At 45.1% G+C, this 22,059-nt stretch overlaps 1 protein-coding gene across 1 annotated transcript in view; it reads right to left on the bottom strand.

Annotated features, from left to right (window-relative positions):
* The window catches only part of DOCK2 (dedicator of cytokinesis 2), a 407,888-nt gene extending 396,629 nt beyond the window's left edge, over nucleotides 1-11,259 (bottom strand). Inside the window, exon 1 of the mRNA XM_030829968.3 lies at nucleotides 11,162-11,259. Coding sequence (XP_030685828.1) covers nucleotides 11,162-11,204 — 43 coding nt within the window. The 5' untranslated portion in view covers nucleotides 11,205-11,259. The remainder of the gene's footprint in view (nucleotides 1-11,161) is intronic.
* Between the last annotated feature and the right edge of the window lie 10,800 nt (nucleotides 11,260-22,059).

Genomic DNA, 22,059 nt, shown 5'->3' with positions numbered 1-22,059 from the left:
AAGCAGTTTGCCTGGAGTCTCTGGACAAGGTGTTGACAGCTGCAGCACCAAGGCAACATCCTGACATTGCATCAGGGAGGGTGAATGCGATGACCCAGCAGAAGCTTCTGGCAGCGAGGTCAGAGCTCAAACCCGGTGCAAGTCAGCAGTGGATGAGGCAGGAGAATCACAGCCAGAGGGAACCAAGGGGGAGGAGGTGTTCCTCCCCTGACCAGGAGAGGACAAGAATGACAACCTCTACGGAACACTTTCTATGTATCAGACACTTCTCCAATGATTTTACCTACAGTCACCTATTTAATCCCAGCACCTGTTTAATCTTGTGGTGGGTAAAATTATGGTCAATTCTGTTTTACAGATGAGCAAACTGAGGTAGTGTGAGATGAAGTGAACAGCCCAGGGTGACACAGCTAGGAAGGTGGCGAGCCAGGATTTTGCCCCAGGCAGGCTGGCTCCAGAACATACACCCTCAACCATTACACCACACTGCCTCTCACTAGTGGATGTGTATTTAGCACCTGCTCCCTGCCAGGTGCTTTAGGACCCCTACTGGATCCTCCTAAAAACCTTACAGGTTGCCATAGGTGAGCCAAGGTGACATTCCCAGCCAACAAGAAGGAAGTTGAGATTCCCATGAGTTCTCTAAAACAGTGATTCTCAACTGGGAACAATTTCGCCCCCAAGGGAACATCTGTCAATGTCTGGACACATTTTTGGTTGTCACAATCCTGGGGGTGGGGGAGGCAGGGATGGGGAGGGGAGGAGCTCCTAGCGTCTAGCTGGGGAAGTCAGGGACACTGCTAAATGTCCTACAGAGCACAGGATAGCCCCATAACAAGAACCATCTGGCCCCACGTGTCAACAGTGTCAAGGTTGATGAGTCCTGCTAAAACATCATGCTGGGATTCACCCTCTCCTTCCCAGTGCTGCCAGTATAGGCACACGCACACAAACACTCACGCACACACTGTCTCACACTCTTCTACGTTCACACACTCACATGCTAGAATTGGAAGACAGGCTTTATGATGAAACCAAGGGCTGATTTCTCAGCCCCCAACCTCCAATGCAGGCAGCATATGGAAGGTTAGAAAGAAAGGTAGAGTGAGAGAGGATGGCTCCTGCTCCCCTGGAGCTTTGGGGAAATCTAGTTCAAGAGACAAAATGAACACACAAGAAACAAGAGGCTGCCTTTTTTTTAAAAAGAAAGGGCTAAGCTGTGGGGCACGGCAGCTGTGGGCTCTCAGAGAAGAGAGATCAAGAGAGGCCCCATCAAAGAATTGAGACTAGAGAGAGAGGAAGGGGCAGAGGGAGGGCAAGGAGAAGAACTGGGGTAAGAGCGCTGGGGAGGTTGGTGGGGAAGGAAATACCACAAGGGCAAGAAGGGAGGGGAAATCAGCTTGACGGGTGCACAGTCGCAGTGAGTCCTAAGGTGAGAACCATGGGGCTTGGTGCGGTGGCCAACTACAGGGGTCCAGGTGTTTGGAGCAGAATTCAAGAACACCCCAATTATTGTTGTGCTCTCTCTTAGGACTTAGCCTGCTGACAGGGAAGGGGGTAAGGGTGAGGAGATGAAGGCAAGATGGGGCAACTCACCTGAATCTTACGAGGCTACCAGAAAGTGTAAAACCTCCAACCTCTCTCCCTTCTCCATCCCCCACCTTCTGCCCACTCATTCACCCACCCATCCATCCGATCAACAACTCCTAAGTGAGCATCTGCTCTGTGCTAGGCACTCTGTGTGGGAGAAGAAGAAACACAGTATTGCGGTCATGGTGTTTACATTCTATGGAGGAGCCAGAGAATTCTACACAAGGCTACAATGAAATACGATGGGGGTGACAGCAGGGGCCATAGTGACCTGAAGTAAGGGGTGCAACCATCCCCAACCTGAGAAATGGGGACATTAGTACTAATAACAGTGTTCTTTCCTGCCTCAAACAAAAAGAAGGAGAGGTTACTACTGGCTCATGAGCTTTCTGAGAGCAGAGACTGTGTTTTTCAGCTCTGGGCCCCAGTACTCAGCTCAGGACCATAACTTAGCATGGGTTCACTGAACTTAATTGATCTGAATAGACTATAAAAATAGTTTTCTTAATCTTGGCCACTCCCAGATCTAAGGATTCACACCCTGGGCAGAACACCTTGGCTGTACCTATTATATCTAGTTACTGAGTACATTTTAGCAGGGTCCTTAACTGGCTTCCATGAATGGGCCATAATGAAACTGTAATGCAAAACTGCACATGTGCATGTTTTTGTAGGAATAGTGTTTGGATTCCCAAGGGTCCTGCGTTACAATAACGATGATCTTTTCTGCTAGTACCTTCTGTGGTACTAGCAGAAACCTACCATGTTTCTGCTAGTACCACAGAGCCAGATGGAATCAAATTCGACCCCCAACAGAGCTCTGCCGTCAGACAATAAGCCATCCAGTGGGGGAGACAACCTGCAGTCACATAACTAAAAGACAAGGTGAAAAATGAAGATTTTGATAAAGCAGAAGACATTTCTTCCAGGGATGAGATGTAAGAAAAGCACTGGAAAAAGGCTGCATTTCAGCAAGAGCTTAAATCTCTCTGCTCTTCAGTTTCCTCATCTCTGAAATGAAGATAAAAGTACCCATCTCTCAGGGTGGCCGTGAGGGTTAAACGTGGTACCACAAGTGCTTTATAAATGGACTGGACTGAAAAAAGTTGAGGCAATGTTATTATTTATGACAATGTTGATGACAACTTAGATCAGGGGACTAACTAAGGAAGTCCCGTAGGTAGTTCCATTCTCCCAGCTGCTCAGACCAAAACCATGGTGTCACCCTTAACTACTTCCTTTTATACCCACGTCCAATCCATGAGGAAAATCCTGTTTGCCACCTACAGCACACACAGCTAAGCACATCTCACCTCCTCCACTGCTTCATCCTTGGGGGGGTCCCCCACCATTTCTTGCCTGGTTATTGTACTGACTGCCATACTGGCCTCCCTGCTTCCACCTTTAATTCCCCTCTATCTACTAACCATAAAACTTCTAGAATAATTCTTTTAAAATAAGACAGAACAGTGGTTGCCAAGGGGGAGGGGGCAGGGGAGGGATGGATTGGGAGTTTGGGGTTAGTAGACGCAAACCATTATGTATAGAACAGATAAACAACAAGGTCCTACTGTATAGCACAGGGAACTTCATTCAATACCCAGGGATAAACCATAATGGAAAAGAATATACATATATGTGTGTGTGTGTATAATTGAGTCACTTTGCTGTACAGCAGAAATTAACACAACATTGTAAATCAACTATACTTCAGTTAAAAACCAAATTAAAAAAAAAATAAGACAGAACATTCTGCAATTCTTCTCAAACCCTACAGTGCCCCACCCGCTTCCATTCAGAGTAAAAGCCAAAGTCCTTATAACATGTACCAGGCACTACTCAATACAACCTCTCTTCAGAGAACTCATTTCCTACAGTTCTGCCCCTGGGTTACTCCACTCCATTCACAGTGGCCTCCCACACATCAGAGAGGCTCCCTCCTCAGGACATTTGCATTGGCTGTTTATTCTTCCTGGAACACTTTTTCCTGAGACAACGACCTTGTCGCCACCGCCAGTGAGGCAAGCAGCAAAATCCCCCTTCCCGGGCAAATCCTCAGGGTCCAGCTGGCACAAGGTGTGCCCCTTTGCGGCAGCAGTCGTGGGCTCTTGGGACCTGACATTGCTAGCACTTAATCCACCCCAACAAATGCCTGCTCAGCACTGTCTCTGGTCAGACCCTGTGCTGGATGCTGAGGCATCTCTGCAAGTCACATGGCCCACCTAGGTCCCCTTCACCATCCTGGTTTAGGATTTGACCCAAGGGATCATGTGTTGTCAGGGGAACACTGAGTGCCCTGGGGCAATGTCTGGAGAGGGGTCTGGAAAAGTGCCCACATTGTCAGTCACATCCCCCTCCTGCACTGCTTTAAATCAGTGCAGAAGCTGACAGTGTCCTAGTGGGGTCAGAAAGACAAGGGATGGATGGCTTTTTCCAAGGAGAACTAAAAACCGAGTAAGACTTAAGATGTTGACAAACTCAGCCTGACTGTTGTTCACCTCACGCGAATTAAAGAAAGTGGAATGAAAGGAGAGAGTGCCTATTAAAGGGAACATCTGCAGTGCCTGCACACAGATTCCTCTGGAGTCGGGTGGCAATAAGCACTAGCATTCACCATTTGCAGAACATATGCTGCAAAACTCAGACTGTGGCACCCCTGTGCAATTGAATATTAAAGGCCTGTAAGCTTAAACACAAAAAAAAGAAGTCCAAAGGTCCAGAAGTTAGCAGAATATTATGGTGACTACACTGTCTGTCTCAAAATATAGCAGCAATATAAGGATGCTGAACTCAAGAGGAAGCAGAGCTTAGCAAACACAGTCTGTCAAGGCTCATTTAAGCTCAAACATTATGGTTGGGGGCAAGATGGCCACTAACTAATGTAGTTCCCATAAACCTAGGGATTAGGACCATCTACTTAAATGAACTCAAACAGTCAGCCCAGCAGGCACTCCTGAACAACCCCAAGTTGCATCCGAAAGCAGGCAGCCCAGGCACCTAAGAACTGGTGGTAGGAAGGAATGAGATTTCCAATCCGTGTGTTTTTGTTGCACCAGACTAATTTCTGGGGACCAGTCCGAAGATACAATTGGCCTCCATAGCCAAGATACACGTACTAAGATCCCTCTAAGCATTTCCTTTGCAATTTTTTCCCCATTGCTCCTCAGAGGCCTTCTGAGACCATCCTATTTAAGATTCCTTCCCTCCAATACTCTCATTCATGAGTGAAACTCTTTTATTACAGGAGCACATATCACAATTTGTAGTGATATGCCTATTGATTTTTCCACAAGTTTCTTTTTGTCTTCCCCACTAGACTACAAGCTCCAAAAGGGTAGGAACGATATTGGCCAAATTCTAGTAATCTTACCGTCTAGCGCAGTGCCCGGCACATAGGAAATGCCCAATAAATATTTAAGAAATAAGTGAAGAGTGAATGAGTGAACAAGTTGGTGAGTAAACGATGGTCTCTATCTCTCCTCCTTAGCTATTAACTCCGGCAACAAGAGCAGTCTAAGTGGTCCCTCTGTAGTAGAGTTCTGCCCTGGGTGTGTTTGGGATGCACGTTTGACTCATGCCTCCTACTCCAAGAATCTGTCCCCATCCACGACACCTGCGATCCTCATGACCCCACCCCATAACCAGAGCGTATTGGAAAAGGCAGCACCCTGCTCAGAGTGGGGCCCATTCTTAGCATGGTGATGACCTCTGACCTGGGGGGCCTTTATTGAAAAGGTGAGTCAGTCCACTCAGATCTTCTCAAGACTTTGAACAAATAAACACAGAGAGAGGATTCAGAGGGTGCTGGCACTGCAAAGTCATGCCAGGTTGAGGCAGGTGGCAAGCTGGTGGTGTCAGAACACTGTGGTGTTCTCAGAATATGAAAGTTATGAAGAGGAGAAGAGGAAGGAGAACAGCGCTCATAAGTTTAGAGCAGCTGGGAAGCCATGAGAAGACAGGCAGAGTTTTCCGGTCTCCTCAGACCAGGCCTTTCCAGAGGACTGCTGCCCATGTTTCCTGGATTTCTGTTTGATGTCCCTTGATGCTTAAAACACACCACTTCCCTCCTCACATACAGCCACACACCACATACCTTTTAACTGAACTACTTTAAGTGGATTTTGTTCCTTGTAATAAGAGTCTGTGCTGCAAGGGACTCAATCACCCATTGTGCACTCCCAATCTGTCCATCTCAGTATGGACCAGATCTGTCCAGGAAACAGCATCACCTGCATCCCTGGACCAGGGAGAGGTCTCGCACTCATCCATAGTCCCCAATCAAGATGTGAAACAGACCCCTTCTCAACTTTTGCAGAGCCTGTTATGATTTGAATTGTGCCCCACCCCACAAAACAAAAGATATGCTATATGCCTAACTCCCAGCACCTCAGAATGCAGCCTTATTTGGAGATAGTCTTTTCAGAGGTAATAAGGTTCAAATGAGGTCATTAGGGTGGGCCCTCACCCAACATGACTGGTGTTCTTATTAAAACGGAAAATTTGGAAAGAGACACACACACAGGAAGAACGCCACGTGAAGACAGAGGCAGAGACTGGGGTGATACTTCTACTAAACCATGGGACACCAAAGATTGCCAGCCAGCAAGTCACTCGAAGCTAGGGGAGAGACACGGGACAGATTAGATTGTCCCTCAGCCCTCCGAAGGAACCAAGCAATAACTCCCCAGCACCACACATAGATACACAACCATAACTCGAGATGATCTGTACGGAGAAGAGGTTTCTGAGCATAACTGAAGCCCCTGCACAAATCTACCCAGCAGGCCCAGCTTCAGGGTAAACAAACCTTTCTTCTGCATTCACCCTCTGAGGACCCCTGCCTTGAAGGCTTCTTTTACAATCCCCAAATATCAGACCACAGACCACAGGTCAACTGTTAGGAACCCAGCTGTCGCCCTCCCTACTGCTCCAAATTCTCATGTTGAAGCTCCATATTTGGATCAGGTCTGTAAGGATGGGATTAAGTTAAAACGAAGCCGTCAGGGTGGGGCCCTAATCCAACTGGACTTGTGTCCTTCTAAGAAGAGGAGAAGACACAGGGGGTGAGCATGCACAGAGAGAAGAGCATATGAGGACAAAGCAAGGAGAAGGCAGGTGTCTGCAGGCCTAGGAGGCCTCAGGAGATATCAACTTACTAGCACCTTGGACTCGGAACTCCAGCCTCCAGAACTGTGAGAAAATAACTTCTGTTACTTAAGCCACCTGGTCTCTGGTATTTTGTTACGGCTGCCTGAGAAAACTAAAATATCATCCCTAATATCCTATTCCCTTCCTTCCTCAGGAATGCACACTGGATATTTAGCTGGGTGCATGGCTGCTTACATGGCAGACTACACTTCCAGGCTCCACTGCAGCCAGGTTCAGTCATGTGATTAGGTTTTAAGCCAAAAGGATACAAGAGGAAGTGTCCAGTGGGCCTTCAAGTAAGTGTCCTTAATGAGCAGTGTCATGCCCTTCTTGTTCCCTTCATCCTTCTTGCTGGCTGGAAAGTGGACCTGACAATAGAGGCTTAAGCAGCCAGTTTGGTTCAAAAGGCAGAAGCCTCGTGCCAAGGAAGCCATGCAGGAGACAGAAAGAGCCACGCTACTGCCTCTTCAGGGACCATTTCTGTGCTTTCTACATGAGAGGCAAATAAGCTTCTAGCTTGGTTAAGCCACTACTTTGGGCGTTTTCTGTCACCCGTAGTCATACTTATCCCTAACTGATACTGTTACTTGCTCTTTCTACCTCCTCCTTTTCTGTCTTCCATTGTCTCCTCCAAGGATAAAGCTCTGACCAATGACAAGAGTCTCAGGCAGAGAGGATTAAGATAGTAAAAGCCAAAGGGAAATGTTAATTATAAAGGGACTCCTGCGGGATTAACTAATGAGGCAGTCGGTAGATAGGTAAACTGTCACCCACTGCTGTTCCACTCTATGTCTAACCCCTGCCCCCCTCCCAAGTGATTAAATTATCTTCTTACAGGTGACACACCTGCTCAAAAACTCCACTGCTCACAAAATGAAGTCCAAACTTATAAGCTTGGTACTCAAAGCCCTTCACAACCTGACCATAATCTACCTCTCCAACTATTTTTTATTTCTACAAACATCCACTAAAACCAAAGCAGACTATTTATTGACCCAAAAGCCACACCCATTCCAACCTCCTGCCTTTGTCTATGATGTTTCTCCTCCCAGATTCCCTCCTAGTGTTGTGCAAAGGGTCTGGTGTCTGAAGACAACTGAATTTAAGGCCCAGCCCAAGCACTTCCAAGTTATGTGAACTCTGGAACTCTTCGTCTGTAAAATGAGAATAATAATATGCTGCCTCACATAGATGTTCTGAAGCCAGACAAAGATACTGCATGAGAATGGGTCTTGTAAACCATAAATTACTACACTTATTCCGATAAGGCATGACTTTCCTGAGCCTGGCATTAGGGCACATTACCTGTCTCTCGGCTCTGCACCTATTAGGTACGCCCCTTGACCTCAGTCGCTAACTTTCATTGACCAGTCTCATTACTAATGCTTTTCATTACACAATGATCTCATGAAATCCATATTATCATTATTACTCCTACATAAAGTAGGAGTAATGAGGAAAGATGAGGAAACAGGACCAAATTTGAACTCACAGCCCAAGCTTCTAACCTTACCCGTATCTCCACAAGGGCAGAGGCTGTGTCTTTTCTTCACAGCTACACTGTCTTGTCTGTGGAAACTCTTACCCACCTCCACCCAAGGGTCCTCTCTGGGACTCTAGTGGATCACATTTTAAAGCTCCATCAAGGAAGTAAGGAAGAACCTGGCCAGGGATCTACACGAGGCTCACCCTGGCTGCCCACCAGACAGTAGAGTGAGAAAGAAGCCAAGCGGTTCTGGTGAGGAAGCTGTGCCCAGAAAAGCCAGCCCCCAGACAAACAGGCACCAGCAGCCCTTGTCAGCTAGGCCAGAGGAAGAGGACACCAAATGGCAAAGCAAAGCTCAGGTTCTCCTGTGTTAGGCTGGCTGGGACTCTGGAGATGTTCCAAGGAGCCCCTAATCCTTACACGGCTCTAGCGCTTCGTTTTCAAGCCCCCATGCTCATTACCTCAGATACTCTTCTAAAAGAACGTCTTGAAAGACAAAAGTATTAATACCTAGACGTACAGTGAGGAAACTAGAGCACAGACCTGCCTGCAAAAATGATAGTGTCAGAACTAGAACCCAGACTCCTTACTCTCAGGCCACGGTTCTTTCTGCTGGGTGACTCCAGTCCCCTGTCTCATCATAACCTAAGCCTTGCCCTTCCCTTCCATCTACCTGGAGTCTACGGAGGAGGGTTGGAGATTACCTTCCTAACCTCTGACATTCATCTGCAGAGAAAAAGAGATCCTTTGATAAGCAGACACCTTCCAAGTGCTCTATGGCCCCCTAAAGGGTCATACACCTTCCGACTCCCAGCCCCAAACAGAATTTTCACAGGTAGGTGTGAAAACTCTCAGTTATACCATCAGAAGAATCCCCTGGGCCTAGAGCCTAACAGAGTTCCTAGTCTCTGAGCACATAGGTGGGATTTCCTCAGCAAAGGCGGGTGAAAACCTTACTTCATTCAGTAGCCCCCTCCCATCCTGTGATGTCATGTCCTGAACTGGGCTCCTAAGCAGAGAATAAAGGCTAAAAACAATAACTAATAACATTTAGTGAGGATTTGTACGACTGTCATTCCAGGCACTTTATATGGATCATTATCATTGAGTCCTCCCACAACCCTGGGAAGCAGGTGCTGTTATTACTCCCAATACACAGACAAGGAAACTGAGGCCTGGAGAGAGTAAGTAACTTGTCTAGCTCACAAGGCTGGGAAGCACTGGAAGCTGGAATCCAAGAGCAGGCACCAGAGCCCATGAGCTTCACACCATAGCACAGGGCCTACACAGCAGGAACACACTACAGCCCTTCGACCAGAGGGTGGGACTCTTCCGCCACACTCAACTGCCCCCATTAACTGCTCTCGTCATCCTGGACCACCAATACCATCCCTGTCTGCCACCCAGGCACCTTTGCTCTTCTGTCCGCCCAGCCTCCCTCCACACTGGCTTCAGCACAAATCTCATGTCCCTCCCCTGCTCAGAAGCCCTCTATGGCTCCCAACTGCCTCGATGGAAAAAGTCTCAACTTCTTAGCCTGGCATTCAGAGCCTTCCAAAATGTGGCTCCAACTTACTTTGAGCATCACCATTCCCTTCAATGCACCCTCCCCTCAAGGCGAAAGGAGCTACCACTCTTCTTTGCTGGATGTGCTCTTTTTTCCCTGGATAGTCCCTTCGTGTCCAGCTTTCATCTCCTAGACCACACGGGTCCCTCCACCTATAATGGTCTGCTCCATTTCTCAGTCCCCATCTTCACCTGAGCGGTGTTTCAGCCTGGAAGGGCCAGAGTTAGAGAAGCTTTATAGTTCAAAAGTTACTGAGTCTAGTTCAATATAGGTGGAGAAACTGAGAAACGGAGCCTCCTTCAGGGTATGGAATATTATTTGCTCTTTGGATAGGGACCATTCATCTTTAAACACTCCACAGTGCTTGGAGCCTAGTAAGTGAATGAATAAGTGTTGAGCCCTCCAGGACTGTGTTTCTCCAGCAGTGGCCTTGGGATTCCCTACATCATTCCCTACTCTTGGCCCTTGGATCTTCCAACATCTGACCTGTTCAACCCTTATCTCTGAGGGTGGTATCTGGTATCTGCCTGTGTAGCAAGCCACAGAGTGGTTTTTTAATTCACACTTATTTGAAAACCACAGTGAATCTATGGGGATTGCACCATGCGTGCCACTTAGTAGAAAGAGTCCTAGTACCTGAAGCCTCCCTTCCCCCAGCCACCACTTCCGGCCCTGAGCTTGAGGCAGAGGCCTCTGGGAGCTTAGATGGCTGGAGCTGATGAGGCTGGCTTCTTGGATATGCCCCTATAACCCGGTGGGAGCCTTTCTCCCCAGGGGCTCTCTGGGGCTGAGTGAAGGGTCTTGCCCTCCAGCCCTACGCCCCCAGCTTGCACAGCCCTCTGGACGCTCTGACAAATAAGGGTCATCTGACCCAGGAGGAACAGGCAGGGGAAGCGAGCAGATGGGTGTCGCTTTGGGCAGCGGGGGAGGGAGGCATGTTGGGCCGGGCCAGGCCAGGCTCGGCCAAGGGAGAGAATGATGCTCCCTCCAAGAGGTCAAGTCTCCAGATGGGGTGAAGGAGTCCTTACAATGCCAGGAGCCTGACGCAGAGCCAGGCTGCTAAGAGCTCTGCTGGAACCCGTCTAGGAAATGCATAAAGCCTTTGGAGAGAGAGGGTAGCCCTGTGGCGGCAGCAGGAGAGGGAGCGGGCTGGGCGTAGCCTGCTGGGCAGGGCACCCACCTTCATCTCCCCCCTGCCTCCCTTTTCCTGCCCAGCTGGTGCCACAGCAGGCTGAGGGAGCCACTGCACCCTCAAAGCTTGAGTCAGTGCTCTGAGCCCACGTCCGCGCCGCTGGCTCCCCAGCCTCTTCCTATGCGGTTCTTCGGCCACCTGCCCTTCTCCCTGCTGAGGACCCCATGCCCACACCTACCCACTCCGTGTCGCTCCTTGTCAGTTTTGCGCCAGGGGGCCATGGCTTGGCCGTGGGGCGTGGGGGCGGGGGGCGGCTGCAGGCACCTCGCGTCGTCCTGTGGGGAAGCAGCCGGGGGTGGCTAGGCGTTCTGCCGGGCCCCACTTCCTTCCTCTTTTCAAACTCCCTCTCAGGGCCCGCCCTCCCTCCCCAGGGTGACCCGCCCCTCCTCCTCTTCCTCCCTCCCTTTGGGCAGGGGCACCGCAGAAGGCTAGGGGTTAGAAAGCCCCCACAAAGCTTAGGGGCCACCTCCAACTTGTCTCCTGCCCAGGCAAGCTGGCAGAGGCCAAGCAGATACCTGGTGTCACCCAGGCCATCGCCACAAGTGCAGGAAGTTCCCTGGTAACTGAGCCTAGTGATTAAACCGAGCTCCCTCCCACCTAGCAGGAGCTTTAGCGTCAGATGCGGGTTCAAATCCAGACTCTGATGCTTTACAGCTATGCAACTAGGACAAATTACTTCATTTTTCTAAGCTTCAGTGTTTTTTTTCTGTAAAATGGGATACTGGTACCTACCTCATATGATTACTGCTAGAAGTAGAGAAGGCAAAACATGCAGCAGGTGACATCCAGGAGTTACTGTGATGACTAGAGGAGATATTACATGCCGTAGTTAACATATGAGTTAAACATCCACCTGGAGGGGAGGTCATTTGGAGTTTTATCCTTTTGGTGCCACGACCCATTTGAAAATCTGATAAAAGCTCAGGAAACTCTCCTCTGAAAATATACAAGCACAGAATTTATCAACAATGCCGGGAAGTCAAGGGTGCTCTAACAGCCAGCAACAGTGGACCCTGGCAAATGAGTCCTAGAGTAAAGGCTAATGGAGACATTTCTCAGAAAATGCTCTGGGAATAGACTCTATTGAGAAGCAAAAATCTCTCTTTGAACCACAGTGATAAGACTGAATTAAAGTCTTCCTGAATTTTCTTTATTCATAACTCTCACAGCCCTTTTCTGATTTGCACTAGAGAGTCAATAAGATAGATTAGGCAATACCACAGCTGACAGGCAGCTATGGCAAGCTATTAATTTCACTTTATCTAAAGTTATTTCCTTTTCAGTTGTCTAGCAGCACAAATTGGGTAGTATTTTTTATAGAGAGCGGTTGAATCAGTCAGAATTCCACCAGGGAAACGGAACCAGTAGGACATATATGTGTGTTCACTGACTGACTGACTGACTGATTGCACGGAATTGGCTTATGTAAGTGGAGCTGGCTAGGTAAGTCCGAAACGCATACGACGGGCCTCTAGGGAGTGCAGGCTGGAAACTCTCAGGCAGGAGCTGAAGCTGCTGTCCCCAGGTAGAAGTTCTTCTTTTTTCAAGGAAAGTACAGTCAAGGACTTCTAACTGATTGGATCCCGCCTACTCAGATTGTTGAAGATAATCTCCTTCACTTAACATCAACTGGTTGTAGATGTTAATGACATCTACAAACTACTTCCACAACACCACCTAGATTGGTGTTTGGTTGAATAATTAGGGTCTATAGCCTCACCAAGTTGACTCATAAAACTAACCATCAGAGCAGTATTACAAACTGGACTAAACACCAAAGGTTGGCAAACTTTTCTGTAAAAGATCAGATAGTAAATATTGCAGTCTGTGCAGGCCAACAGGCAAAATCAAGGATATTATGTAGTTACTTGTATAACAGACAGAAAACAAGCTTCCACAATTTTTATTGATAAAATTCAAAATGTGACATTAATAATTGAGTATATTCTTTTGTGATACAGGTCTACTAATGAGAAAAATAAATTTGTGGGTTAGGTCCCATTTCACCCCATTAGAGTTCAAAGTTAGTGTTCTCTCTGATCAAAGTCGATGGCAACTGTTCATCTGTTAATGGTGATCTGTAAGGACATTTTGCATTTCATCTTTGAAAATGGCTTTCCCCACAGGTGGTGTGTAGTAAAGAATTAATCTTGCCCCCAGAATGGCCAGGTATTTGCCCTCAGCTTTGGGAAGTGATCTCTTGGAATGTCATGGTTTGCCTGGGAAACTTGGGTCACACTGGGCGATCTAAAAACACGATTTAGGGGCTTCCCAGGTGGCGCAGTGGTTGAGAGTCCGCCTGCCGATGCAGGGGACACGGGTTCGTGCCCCGGTCCGGGAGGATCCCACATGCCGCGGAGCGGCTGGGCCCGTGAGTCATGGCCGCTGAGCCTGCGCGTCCGGAGCCTGTGCTCCGCAACGGGAGAGGCCACAACAGTGAGAGGCCCGCGTACCGCAAAAAAAAAAAAAAAAAAAAAATACGATTTAGGGTGGGGGCTGACCATGTCAGAAAGACCAATAATGTGATGTACGTGAGGCTTTGGGCCACATGGTATCAGTTGCCCTGATGGTTGAGATCAACCATGGGGGCAATCATGGGGGGAAAGTCTTGCCTACATGATAGAGCCCCAAAAGAATCTCTGGACACCAAGGTTTGGGTGAGCTTTGCTAGTTGGCAATATTCTACACGTACGGTCACACACTGATGCAGTGAAAATAAAGCATCCTGACCCCATGTGGAGAGAACAACAAAAATGTTTGGTCCTTCCCTGGACTCTGCTCTATGTACATCTCCCCTTGGCTGAATTAAATCTTCATCCTTTACCAGTAACAGATGGGAACTGAGAGTAACAATTTCAATGAGTTCTGGAAATCCTTCTAGGGAATTACTGACACTAAAGGTAGTTTTGGGAGCTCCTCCAAACTTGCAGTTAGTGTCAGAAGTGAGGATGGTCTTGTGTGAACTGCGTGCTCTTTAAATTTTATAGCTGACTAACTCTTGAAGTTGGCTGAAAATCTCAAAGTTCTGTCAAATACTGATATCAATCCATGTACATAAGCTTTTTTTTTTGTGGTACTCTCACTGTTGTGGCCTCTCCTGTTGTGGAGCACAGGCTCCGGACGCGCAGGCTCAGCGGCCATGGCTCACGGGCCCAGCCGCTCCATGGCATGTGGCATCTTCCCGGACTGGGGCACGAACCCGTGTCCCCTGCATCGGCAGGGGGACTCTCAACCACTGTGCCACCAGGGAAGCCCCATGTACATAAGCTTTTATTAAGCATTTTCATTGCTCAGAAGGCAGTCATAAAATTCTATTAAATATTCTCTTGATGTTTGCCTTTTAGCACACCATTTATTATATTGCTGGATGTGGAATTGCTGAATAGAAACCCTTCAATTGCACAGTTAAATGGATTTGAAATTTAAAAATTACTTTTACACTTGTATTGAGGTCTGAAAATACTGCTGGAACTATAGTTTGAGCCTGGAAAATATGTTCATTTAAATTTTTGTAGGAATGGAGATCTCACTTTCTGTTTTAATTTTTGACAACACAGGAAGTTTCTTAGGCCGCTTCATCTTGCTTGTGATTTAAACATTAATTGTCATCCAGAAACGAAGACCCAATACAGCAAGAATAAATAAATAAATACAAAAACATTAATTGTCATCAAAATGACTTTATCGCAGGTTTCTGCAGATAACCATTGTTTTGCTTTGTCATTTAGGTTGAATCCATTAAGAAACATTACGACGTCTGCAGCAGAAGCTAATTTCCCAAGTCATCCAGTGTTCAATAATAGTGGTTGAATAATAGTGGTTGAGGGCTGTTTTTGTTAAGAAATCTCAATCCTGAGCTCAAAAAGTCACAGATGACTTATCTGTTAAGCCATCAAACTGCTGTGTAGTTGATAGGGCAAGTCAGAATGTTCAGCTTCTATTTTGACAAAAGTTCACAAAACAGACAATGGTTAAGTCCAGGAGACATAATGATCACCTTTGACACAACTGGTTCAATAACACACAGTAGGTGCAAATATTTTCCACAAAGTACCTTCTGATGAATATTACAATAAATTAGTACAGGCTTTAAACACTTTACATTTTCACAACCTTTGTAAATTTGTCCAAAAAGCCTTTTCCTGCTCCACACATATTTTTATCATCAACAGTTGTAACACATCTTAGCGGATTCCACTTCAGGTTACACTGAATTAGTGTTTCCTCATTTTCTTTGAAAATAGTTTTGACCATAGTTTTTCCACATGGATTATTCATAAAAGCTGACTCTTCATTGACTTCAGACTCAGCATGAACCTGCCAAATAAACAACTGAGCTGTATTGGTAACACCAGTCAACTTGTCAAGAGCCAAGAAAAACCACTAGAAATCATCTGCCATGGTTTTAAATTGATTATTGATGTTGCTCCCCATGTTCTCAACTCTTCAAACAACGATTGTCACCAAAAGGCTAATAGCCTTAACTGTTTTATTTTCTCTAGACACATTTCATCTGCTGCTACCATCAAAAATATTTTAATCAACTCACCATCAATAAATATTTTTCCTTGCCTGGTTAATAAATGAGCCACCAGGGCACTTACATTAGGTACAATCTTATTTTCATTTTTTATTTGTAATGGAGAAATTGTGCTATTATGAGATATTCTGTTTTAAATTTTCTAATTTTTCTGGCAGCTCCTTTCTTGCAGTTGGGAATGTTGTGATGAGGGTTTACTCTGTCAGACCATATTCTTTTAGCACAGTTGTAGTGTCACTATACAACAAAGATGATGCTTTCCTGTCTCATCCTATAACAAAATAATCCACACTCCACTGTGACTTAAAAGCATGACATTTGGGTCCCACTATTCTCTTCTTTTGTTTTGTTTTGTTTTGACATATGGCTATTGTGCTGGTTAATAAAATAAAACAAAATTTAAAAAGTATTTCTGTACAGTGATGTACATGGTACTTGAAACAGGTGGCACTATAACCACATCCCTGAGATCTACAGGTTGCTAAACAGCACTGCAAAGCAATGAGAGCACCATCCATGGCCCATCTTTGCTGCAAGTACTCAACTCTGCCACTGTAGCATGAAAGCCACTATAGATGATATGTAAATGATGAGCATGGCTGTATTCCAATAAAACTTTATTCATTAATGGACAGTAAAATTTGCATTTCATATAATTTTCACATGTCATGAAATATTTTTCTTCTTTTGAACTCTTTTCAACCTTTTAAAACTGTAAAAACTATTCTTAGTTCATCGTCCATACCAGAACAGGTGTTGAGTCAAAGTTGGCCAATGAACCATAGTGTGTCATCCCTTGCTACAGACAATTTTATTGTCTTCATAAACCCATGGGAGGGATCTAAAAGATGCTTGTTTTTTCATCTTAGATTTCTGATATACATGCAGACAAGTTCATAACAACAGTGTGATAAGGTACTTGGTGGGGGGACAAAGGTAGGTGGTATGCCAGAAGGTAAATATGGTTGAGACTTGAGGAATACTGAAGATTTTCCCCCTCAGGAAAATCTGAGGGGGGAAATACTGAATACTGAATATTTATGGTTGAGACTTGAGGAATACTGAAGATTTTCCCCCTCAGGAAAACCTCAGGAAAACCTCAGGAATCTGGGTTTTTAAAATAACGTTAGAGTAACAAATTATTCAACATATTAAGAGGTGAAAAACTGCTTGTAGTTGAAGGAGATGAAGTTTAGAAAGTTATTTTGAGTGAAGGTTAACTTCTTAATGGAATGGTTTATAATACAGAAATCTTTAAGCTTCATACTGACTAGGATATGGCTTTTCTATTTCTGAAATACAGGCTTTTTATTATAATGATTCTATGGCACCATGGAAAAACTGTGGCAAGAGAGATTGACAGTCAAATATAAAAATGTGACTAAAACCACTTAAAGAATTTACAATTATCGTGGTCAAACAATTTTATTAAACACCATCTGCCAGATACCTGGCAATTAGGTAGTGCACCACTTTTGACTATAAATTTGCATAGACTCTGAGAGATGATTTTGGAAACAAGGACTCCTCTGGCCAAGACCCCTCCTGAGGTCCAGACTCGTGTCCAACTGCTTCCTGGACCTCCCTTCCCCACCCCACATTAATGTCTTCAATTCTGAAACCAAGCTCATCACCACAGCCACACCACAGACCTGTCATCCCTGTGTCTATTCTACATAACAGGTGATGTGAGTTGACTCTGTGCTCCAAGTGATATGCTAGAATCCCAACTCCATCACTTACATAGCTGTGTAGCTTGGAGAAGTTACTTAACCTTGCTAAGCCTCAGTTTCCTGATGAAAAAAGGTTTCTAACATTTATTGAGCACTTAACTGCATGCCAATCCCTCATTTAACACTTTACATGCATTATCTCATTTAATCCTCAAAGTAGCCATATGAGGTAGGCACCATTATGATCCCCATTTCTGTTAATAAGTAAACAAAGCCCAGAGGGGTGAGACTCCTTATTATAGCTGTCAACCATTATGACTGCCTAAGAGTGGTATGTATCATCACCCTCCACTTCACCCTCCCTTTCACTGCAAATGCTTATCTCAAAAACAGCTCTCGGATCTGCCGTCTGCTCCAGAGCACTACCTTGCCAAGATCCACCTCATCTGAATCTCGGACTTGAGCTCTTTGCCTCCAGTTTTGCCCCCTTCCAATCTCTTCACCATGTTACTTCCAGGATGCTTTACCCAAGCAACGGTGGCTGCCTCACAGTGCCTGATTGGAGAAAATGCAGACAGGCTACTGGAAAAAGCAGCTTGGCTAACAGAAGCCAGCCAGCCTCCTCTGGCCGAACAAATTCGGAGCAGAGGACCACAGGCTCTCCCCAGCATCACCTGTTTTCTACCTTTCCTGAGCCCCTTAACAACATTGTTCTCTTGCCGATATCTGGACCACGCATCTTAAATTTTCTGGTGTCCTCTGTCTCCAAAAGGTTAAAATCTATAAAACTCCAAATGGTGGTCGCTCAGGGGTATAAACAGGGCTAAGGCCGGGTGATAATCGAACGTATCTGAAGGCGGCTGGGGAGAACCTCTACTGCCCTCTCCGGGGTTATGACTGCACCCAAACTCAGGAAACAGTTACATAAGATGGACCGTCGCCCCCTCAGCACCCCCCAAGAATGGGGCGCAGGACAAAAGGCAGAGGAGGGGTTTGTCACCAGCAAAGCCCAATGGGGTCCCAGGGAAAAATAAGATGGAATCTAGGTGATAAGGTCTCACTTCTTTTGGGCTTAGTCTACTTTCACTTGCCTGTAGGTCGCTGGGTATGGAGGCCTGGCGGCGACCACATCAGATTAAAGTTCTCAGAGTAAAACCACAGCTCCCGATGTTTGAGCTCCGCGAACCACGTGCAGAAGCGCCGCAGGAAAACGTGAAGTAAAGATGGCGGCGGCGGGCGGTGTGCAAAGACGCCGCGGCGCGTGCTGCGCGGGAAGCCCCGAGCAGCACAGCTGAGCCCGCCCTGCGGGAACTCCGCCTCTCCCTCCTCCGACATAACCCTGCAAAGCAGCGCCCTGTGGGCCTTTCGGCAGAGCACATTCTCCAGAGCCTAGCTCGTACGGCTCCATTCTCAGACTGAAGAGGAAAGCTTTTGTCTGCTTCTGAGCCAAACTCAGTCTCCTTCTATTGGCTGGAACGACACCACGTAGGAGGACCCTTGTTGGGGACCAACTTGGGAGAGTCGGTAACTTTACTGGTGATGTTAACACTGATTGTTGATTTGGGTGATGCCTTTTAACTTTTCCATGTGAAGGTTACTAGTTCTCCTGTTGCAATTATGTATTTGTGGAGAGATACTGTAAGACTATGTAAATATTCTTTAACTCATCATACTTTTAGCTCTTTAGTTTTAGTATCATTTATTGATGGTTCTTTCCCGAATCACCTATTAGTATGATGATTACCAAATAGAGATTTTTTTTTAAGTTTATCATTCTTTCTACATTTATTAAATGGAATTCTGTGAGAAAAAGCTTTTCCTTTATCATTTATTCATTCATGTATTTATTCATTTATTTAAAACAACATGGGCTCATGGTTTCTTATTTTACTTAATAGGCTATAATCCATTGCTATTATTTATTTAGATGCTCAGATTGTCCTAGATTTGGACAGTGGGAGCCATCATGATGCCCCCATCATTTTTTGAGCACTTTCTTACTTTTTCCGACAAGATGTTTAGGGCTCATATCATTCATTCTCAACCTAACCCTGAAAGTAGCCAGTTCTGAAAGAAACGGTTCATATCAGTGGAGAATGATAGTAAGAAACCAAGATCTGGATGGTACATGTGCTACATGTGCTCATTGCTACTGAGATGTTATTGCTTCTAGAGTCCAGCAGAAGAGCTAGGAATTCTACATACACACACTTATATGTAAGTATATGTATATATATGTGTGTGTGTATGTTTGTGTGTACCTGTATATATATGTATGTGTATATGTACTTGCTTATCTTCATATCTAATTTTGAAAATCTATCTCCCCCAAACCATGAGTTTGTATCGATACCTCCAATTCCAACCCAACACCATAGGGTTCATTTTTAGCCTTCCTTTTCATTAATTTAGCCTCTCCCCTTCATTCATTTTCATTCCTTTGTCCAACAGTGAGAAATCTGGCTCTAATTATCCACAACATATTGTTATTTGTTCAGTCCTTTAGTCCTTTTGCAAAAGTTTCCCCAGTCATTTTTTTTTTAACATCTTTATTGGGGTATAATTGCTTTACAATGGTGTGTTAGTTTCTGCTTTATAGCAAAGTGAATCAGTTATACATATACATATGTTCCCATATCTCTTCCCTCTTGTATCTCCCTCCCTCCCACCCTCCCTATCCCACCCCTCCAGGCGGTCACAAAGACCCCAGTCATCTTTTGTTGGATGATTCCTCAGAGGGTTCACAGGCACACACACAAAAAAAAAATCACTGAATTTTAGCATGTTTAAAACTGTTTTCCAACAGTCTTGATGCCTAAAGAATAGATTTAATGAAAATACAACCTTTGGTTCACACTTTTCTTCCTTAAAGGTTTTTTGTTTTGTTTTGTTTTTTTAACTGAATCACATAAACCTTCTTCTGAATGCTGTTTTGGGGAGCTATTATCTTGCCTCTGTAAGTTATTTGATATTTTCTGCTCGAGTTCTAAAGGATTTTTCTGTAATTAAAAAACTTAACAGTTTTGAATGTTCTAGATCAATTTTCCCAGTTTGGAGTGTTCTGTTATATTTTGCTTCTCCTTCCTGTGGCTTTTGAGAGGGGAGGGCATGAGGTTCATGAAGTGGTCTTGTTTTGTTTCCTTCACGTAATAGCTTTTTACAGCTTTAATCTATTTATCAGAATTCTGGAGTATTTTTACAAGGTTCCTAGTCAAAGGGTGCCCCCTTCTGTCGGTGCAGTGAAGTCTTTAATAAATAATTTTTGTTCTCAGTGATGGGGGAGTTGGGAGAAAGTTCTGAGTCCATTGATATTATACTGATTTTGTCTTTTAAGGCCCCACGTTTTCCCTTTTGCTTCTTTTCCCCTCATTTTCCAATCTACAAAGGGGGCCCATATCCTTTTTTATGAGGGAAATTACATAATGATTTCTATTTTTTTAATTGATAAACTTTTTTTTAGAGCAGTTTTAGGTTTACATAAAAATAGAGCAGAACATACAGGGTTTGGATTTACCCGTTCTCCCCCATGGCACAGTTTCCCCTGTTATTAAAACATTGCATTAGTGTGGTGCATTTGTTATGACTAGTGAATTAATATTGATACATTATTATTAAAGTCTACAGTTTACATTAGAGATTACTCTTTGTGTTATATAGTTTTATGGGTTTTGACAGATGCATAATGTCATGTATCTACCACAACAGTATCATATAGAATAGTTTCACTGTCCTAAAAATCCCATGTTCTGCTTAGTCATCCCTCCATACTCCTCCCTCAAACCCCTGGCAACCACTGATTTTTTTCCTATATCTATAGTTTTAGCATTTTGAGAATTTCATATAGATGAAATCACACAAAATGTAGCCTGTTAAGGCTGGCTTCTTTCTTCTTTGTATTTGCATGCATTAAAATCTACCGCCTAGGGGCCAGGCTTCTAATTTAGCATGCATCTAGGGGCTGGCTGTGATCCCCCCTGCAGACCAGGGAAGCCTGTGGACACCTCACCTGCCCTTTCCCTCTAGTACACTCCAAATCACTAGTATCTCCCTGGAAGGAGCTTGTACATACACCTGGTGGCCCAGCTTTGACAGCTGCCATCCAAGGGATGGGCCCCTAGAATGCCTGGCTCTGAGAGTCAAAGGGGCTTGCATTCACGAGTACCACAGGATGGCAGCAAACAAGGAAGTAGTTACTAACAAGCGCAGGAGCACTCATCCACAGCAATGCACCCAGTCCCAGTGCAGAGGAATCAGACAAAAAAAGCCCTTTCCCAGTTTCTCCCTGGGAGGCACTAATTACATACTTTCCCAGCTGCTGCCTGAGGATCTGGCTTCGAGTCAGCATGCGTTGAGGTGCTGACCACAATCCTCCCATTTGGGAAACTGACAGGTCCTGACACACCCTCAAATACTGGGAGCCTCTAAGAATAAAGAAGGTGGCTTGGACACCACAAAGTTTTGAGAGACAACCAAGAGCTTGGGCCAGGCTGATGGATAAGGTTCATCTCCTACGCAAGACAACAGTGTCAAAACTACAAGAAGTGGCTGTTTTATCAAATGTGCAGAAACCAACAACCGAGAGTTAAAGAAAAGGAAGAAACAGAGGAATATGTTTCAAACAAAAGAAAAAGATAAAAAATAGAGAAGCAGACCTCAATGAAACAGAGATAACTGATTTACCTCATAAAGAGTACAAAATAACAGTAATCAAGTTGCTCACTGAGGTCAGGAGAACAATGCATGAACAAAATGAGAATTTCAACAAAGAGATGGAAAATATAAGAAAGTACCAAACAAATCACAGGGCTTAAAAATACTATAACTGAACTTAAAAAAAAAAATCAATAAAGGGGTTCAATAGTA

Source organism: Globicephala melas, chromosome 3 (assembly GCF_963455315.2).
Source record: "Globicephala melas chromosome 3, mGloMel1.2, whole genome shotgun sequence".
NCBI classification, from domain to species: domain Eukaryota; kingdom Metazoa; phylum Chordata; class Mammalia; order Artiodactyla; family Delphinidae; genus Globicephala; species Globicephala melas.
This window is presented reverse-complemented; position numbering and strand designations above follow the sequence as displayed.